This window comes from Cibotium barometz, chromosome 52 (genome assembly GCF_041138505.1).
Source record: "Cibotium barometz isolate CiBa-2024 chromosome 52, ASM4113850v1, whole genome shotgun sequence".
NCBI classification, from domain to species: Eukaryota; Viridiplantae; Streptophyta; class Polypodiopsida; order Cyatheales; family Cibotiaceae; genus Cibotium; species Cibotium barometz.
Window position 1 is genome coordinate 32411955 of NC_141097.1, and position 5660 is coordinate 32417614.

Genomic DNA, 5660 nt, shown 5'->3' on the forward strand with positions numbered 1-5660 from the left:
ATAAGGTTTTATAGCATGTGGCATTTTTGAATGATCATGTATGTGGAGTGGATGTAACTATAAGGTTGTAACTATAAGGTTGTAACGGCTAAGTACAACTAAGGGAAACAATTCTCTAGTGACACTTTGATCCTTGAAGCTAACTTTTCAAGGAGATTTCTCAAGCGAGAACTAGATAGAGTTTACGTTGATGGATTGGATATCCTTGAAAATTTGGTCATGAGGGTCAAAATGTATTTAAGTATGAAGACATGTGAAACCATGATTCTCAAAAGAAGTTGGTTGAACCACACATGCATGAATGAGTCAAGCCACTAATGAAAAAATTATGTGCCATAGCATTGTCTTGACGTCATACAAACATAATTTGGAGTAAGAGACTCTAAAGTCTTAGAAATTACTTTGAGTAAAATCAAACTCAAGGAATAGTGGCCATGGTTATTTGTGTTATCATGGTTATAGAGACAAAGTTTTTTTTGCAAAACTACATATTCTTGAAAGCCATCATTAGGAAAACTTGTATGACTTTCAAAAGAGTTGATGTTAATTTGAACAAGAGATTTTTTCATTAAAATTAAAATCGCAACCTTAAACTTTGTATTGATTGGTCGGACTAAATAAATGCAAGGCTAGGATATTACCGTTAAGAAGGATATCTCAACTCATACATACTTTGTATGGATTGGCTAAACCAATAAATGTTAAGGCTAGAATGTTGGTTTAAGAAGGATATCTTCACTTATGTATATCATTCCTTAAATGAGTTGTGGATATAATGAAGAAATGTATTGAATTGGCTTCATCCCTAAGCTAAGGAGGTGAGCTACTCCTAGGGGGAACTATGTTACATTCCTAGATGAAGATGGAAAGATATTCCTAGCATGAAGATGAGTTGATATTATATAAGCCAAGGGAGTGTCAGTTGGATAATTATCCCGTATGCATATATATGAAAATTACATCCAAGTCTTGTATAAGCAAGGGGGGACTCATATCTCAGTGTGTTGAGTCAACTTTATGTGGGTTTAGATCTAGACTAGCTCTTGAAGTGGGTCTAGGAATGTTGAGCTTGCATGTTAGTATTGAACGTAATTTATGGGACACTTGTGATGGTGGTCTATCTATACGGTGGTCTTGAGATCTAAAGACCTCATGCTATGGCACTGCATGCCGCTTGTTCCCAAGATCAAGGGTGAAGGCCAATACCTAGGAGTTGAGTCCACTCATGACTTTCCTTATGTGATCTATGCATATGCATGCGCAAGTATTCTTAATGTAGGTTCATTTGGGGAATACATCGCGAGGATATTAGTATATTTTGAGGAATCAATTCAAAGTATAAGCGATTGGAACCTAAGGTCCAATGCATGGAGGTCTAAGAAATCCACCACTAGGGGTGAGTTCTAAAAAGTGGTGATTGTGGGGGAGCTCAGGTCTTTACATTGGGGTGTTGTTATGTGGTTGTTAAGCTCAAAAGGTATGTGATGTATGTGAAAAGTTAAACCAAAGAAAGACCAAAAAGCTGTGTGCCAAAAGGGGAGGGGAGAGGGGGTAGAATTGACACCATCTTAGGTAGATTTATCCTACATCATAGGGGAGCTATGTGGTGTCTACAAGGGACAAATGCGCTTCTCTAATTTCCCTCATGCTCATGATTTGGGGATGGAAAGCTTGCTCTCATCCGTGACACTAGCCTCCCACATGTATAGATCGTGGGTGCCTTTGTGGCTAGTAATAGGGGATGCATTGGAAATATGTTAAGACATTCTAGCTACCTACAACATGGTATTAGAGCTTGTGTCATTGTGGATGGGGAGTGTTAGACAGTATTTGTTGCTAAGTATTTGGTTTGAGAGCTTGCGTCATTGTGGATGGGAGTGTTGAGAGTGTATTTGTTTTGCCAAGTATTTGTTGTTGAACATTTTCCTATAAATTAATGTATTTGGGACTTGTGACAAAATCTATCAATGGAAATGAGTTGAGCTTCTTGCTCACTTCTTGCGCCTAGTGTTTCTTGTGCTATTATCAACAACTCTGTTGGGTGCACAGAGAGAGAGAGAGAGAGAGAGAGAGAGAGAGAGAGAGCATGGGAGCTAATTTCGATGATTGTCACTTGGTTTTGCTGCAAGATTTGGTGTTGATGGCTTTGATATTTTGGTAGAGGGGCCTACTGATAAGTGTGAGGAGGGCGTCGAAGGCAAGGGCAATAGTGAGGAAGACCGCCAGGATTCGGAAGGTGGTGCCATAGCAAACAGAGCCATAGCATGTCAGGCTACCGTCCTCGCTTTCAGACGTGGCTTGCCGGTCGTACAAGTAACCAGCCACCGTGCTTGAGAAGACGTAGGAGCCTGCAAGAAGATGGGTGTTGGTGACCATGAAGTTGGTGCCCAAGTGCTTCAGCCCGTAAAACTCAGAAACTGTGGGTATGGTCAGCGTTATAAGAGCGCCATGGCAACAGCCTAGTACTAACGAGCCCACATAGAGCGATGCCCTTGACCCCACTGATAGCCATGCAAACAACACAAGCATTGGTACCTTTGCCACCCCCATCCATGCTGGCCTTGGCATGCCCACCTGCCTGCCATACAAATCATTCAATATTTATTATTAAGTATTTATGTATCTTTCTGTTGTTGTTCCAAGTTGCCAAATTTAACTTTAAATGGAAAATAAAACATATGGTTGAAGTATATATATATATATATATATATATATATATATATATATATATATATATATAAAATGTATAATACAACAAAATCCAAAGGACTAAAATTTGCTAAAAAAAACCATGTATCTATTCTATCACTCACAAGTTTTTCCCTACCACTTGTCACTCTCTCTAGCATCTCCTCTAATCTTCTCTAAAACAGACTCTCTATGGAGTCTCCTCTAATCTCTTCTAAAACCATCTCCCCTCTTCCTCTAGCCATGTATCTCCTCTAACCCGTATCATCTCGAAAACCATCTCCTCTCCTCTTCCTCTAACCACGTGGCAGGGGCGTACAAAGGGGCAGACTCTGCGTATCTCCTCTAAAACTCTCTCCTCCTCCTCTAACCACATGGCAGGATGTACAAAAGGGCAGACTGTGCATGGGTGGGGGGGGGCAGTGCCGCAGCAGCGGGTGCAGAACTAGTATATATTTAAATGTTAGAGCCGGAGTGTACCTTAGGAAGTACTCTGAGACGTTGCCTGATGTGATTCTGCCGAGGAAGTTGCCCAAGCTGAAGAGAGAGGTGAAGAGGGTGACTGTACTGAAGCCGAAGGACTGCCCCACTTGTCCCAAGTTGTTGATGAAGGCCATGCCAGAGCCAGCTCCACAAAAGAGGGCAAAGTAGAGCGCGTAGAAATGCCAGGTCTTGAAAAGAGAGAGGGTTGATCTCTCCTCCCCAAGCTCTATCAAAGAAGAAGCAGACCCACCACAGCACTGCTGCCCTGCTTTGCTCTGCTTCTCTAATGGTGATTCATCATTATCAAGCAAAGGTTGCCCCAACTCAACCTTCTCTATATGTTCAGTGCTTCTACTATTATCATTAGGATACTTGCTGCCATCATTAGGATAACCACTATTATCATTAGCCTCATGCTCTCCATTGCCGTTTAAGACTTCTTCTTCGTCTTCAAGAACCTGTTCCTTTGTATTTTTAAGGCTCCCAGTACCCTTCTTCATCCTGAAGAAGAGTAGAAGAGGGACAAAGGCTGGGGCTGCCAGGAGGCCTGAGAGGAGGATCAAGGCCACTGGTTTAGCTGGGCCTTGCTTGAGATCATCTGGTACAAAGTCTTGAACAATAATGTAGATGGCCATTGTAGAGGCTATGATGTTGAAGATTAGGAGGCTGTCTTGCTCTGCCTTCTCCTCTTCTTGGGTTTCTGCAGGCGGCACTGGGCCGAAGAAGATGGCTGTGATGATGCAGAATGTGGTTGGGATGGTCATCAGCATCAGCAGATACATGGAAGCCGAGCTTGAGAAGAATGTGTCACAGATGTTGGAGAAAACTGCAGCTGATAACCCCATGCAGGCCTTGAACAGACCCACCACAGGACCACGGCTGCGCGTGAAATTCCTCACTGACACAGTGAACACTGCAATGTTCATCCATGATACGGCGTTTCCTGCCAGCATTGCGGCTATGAACATCTAGAAAAGCAGAGAAATCACCCACAGCTGATGTCAATTACATGCTCATTCCGTCACTGGATTAACCCAAAATTAATAATAAACCATAAATTTAAGCCTAGCAATTTCATCATGATTAAGCTAATCTAAGGATGATTATTCAGAAGCTCACGGTCCAGTAAGGCAATGGGTTGATGATTTGAGCGACCACAAGCCATTGGATTGCATAGCCTACGAATCCAACGAAAGCTCCAATGCAAAGGAGGACCCAAGCAGGCAGATAGTCGCTAAGGATGCCAGCCAAAATACCACACGCGTCTCCAATGTCTTTGGCGACACTGAGGCGATTGAGCTGCTGCTGGTTGATGCGCAACACCTCCTTGAGGGCTGTTGAATAATTAGGAAAAGTATAAGAGCCCGAGAAAAGCATCGCCCATATGGCTGAAACAAAGCCAGCCCACCTTCTAGCAAACATTGCCCGCTCTTTGGAGTTGGAAAAGGCCATGGAAAACCACCACCACAAAGAGAAATATTTAGTTCTACTACCCAACTCTTTCTCACTATATAGTCTCTCTCTCTCTCTCTCTCTCTCTCTTTCTCACTCTCTCTCTCACACACACACACACACACACACACACACACACACGAGTGTTCCATGATGACTACGATCATGTTATTTATATTAGAGAATAATTCTCTCTCTCTCTCTCTCTCACACACACACACACACAAGTGTTCCATGTTGACTATGATCATGTTATTTATATTAGAGAATCATTCATGTGTGTGAGTGACAGAGTGAGAGTGAGTGTTCCATGTTGACTATGATCATGTTATTTATATTAGAGAATCATTCATGTGTGTGAGTGACAGAGTGAGAGAGAGAGAGAGAGTGAGTGAGTGTTTGGCTAAGTTGGTGTAGCTTGTGGCCTTTCAAGTTGAGGGGCTAAGTTGGTGTAGCTTGTGGCCTTTCAAGTTGAGGGCCGCATTTCAAACCCAAGCCCTGAACAAGCCTGTTGGGCAAGTTGAATTTTGCCCCCCCCCTCCTCCTTTTTGCAAAAAAAACTTCATATTACATATTTAAAAACATTAACAAGTTTTTTTTTCAAAAAACCATCGTCACCTAGGCCATTGTTTGCATGTAGATAGGCTAGGCAAGCTCTACCATAATGCTTGAAAAAATACCGACCCTAGCTGGATAAATTGCAGTTTCAAACGATAATGAGTGTAGGAGAAGTACTACATTGAGCTCTCCACACACGAGGGTGAATCTCTTGAGATTAGCTATTGATAAGTTTCCTACATAGAGCTTCGCAGTGTGAGTGGTTGCACCACTCACTAGATCAGGAAACCACTCATTAGAGGAGGAACCACATTTGTGTGAGGACGAGTGTGTGAGAAGTACAACATTGAGCTATCTACACACAACGGTGAATCTCTTGAGCTTGGCTATTGATAAGTTTCCTACGACCTTGACAAAAAAGGTAAACATATTTGGACTTGCCCATGGGAATTTCCATAAAGCTTTGATTTGTTGTGCGT

At 42.3% G+C, this 5660-nt stretch overlaps 1 protein-coding gene across 1 annotated transcript; it reads right to left on the bottom strand.

Moving 5' to 3' along the window:
• Positions 1–1881: 1881 nt before the first annotated feature.
• On the bottom strand, positions 1882–4914 carry LOC147609065 (protein NUCLEAR FUSION DEFECTIVE 4-like). Its single transcript, XM_086788346.1, has 3 exons — positions 4291–4914; positions 3169–4139; positions 1882–2578 (listed from the first exon to the last, which is right to left on the bottom strand). The coding sequence occupies exons 1-3, from the start codon at positions 4621–4623 to the stop codon at positions 2110–2112; spliced, it is 1773 nt and encodes a 590-aa protein (XP_086644472.1). The 5' UTR covers positions 4624–4914; the 3' UTR covers positions 1882–2109.
• Positions 4915–5660: the final 746 nt, after the last annotated feature.

What these genes read in the sequence shown, in the direction of transcription:
- LOC147609065 (XM_086788346.1), bottom strand. Translation starts at nt 4,623, where the DNA reads ATGGCCTTTTCCAACTCCAAAGAGCGGGCAATGTTTGCTAGAAGGTGG. An exon ending in ACCCATTGCCTTACTGGACC is followed by an intron (nt 4,140 to 4,290) that starts GTGAGCTTCTGA and finishes CTGCTTTTCTAG; the next exon opens with ATGTTCATAGCCGCAATGCT. An exon ending in GTCTCAGAGTACTTCCTAAG is followed by an intron (nt 2,579 to 3,168) that starts GTACACTCCGGC and finishes TTTGTATGGCAG; the next exon opens with GCAGGTGGGCATGCCAAGGC.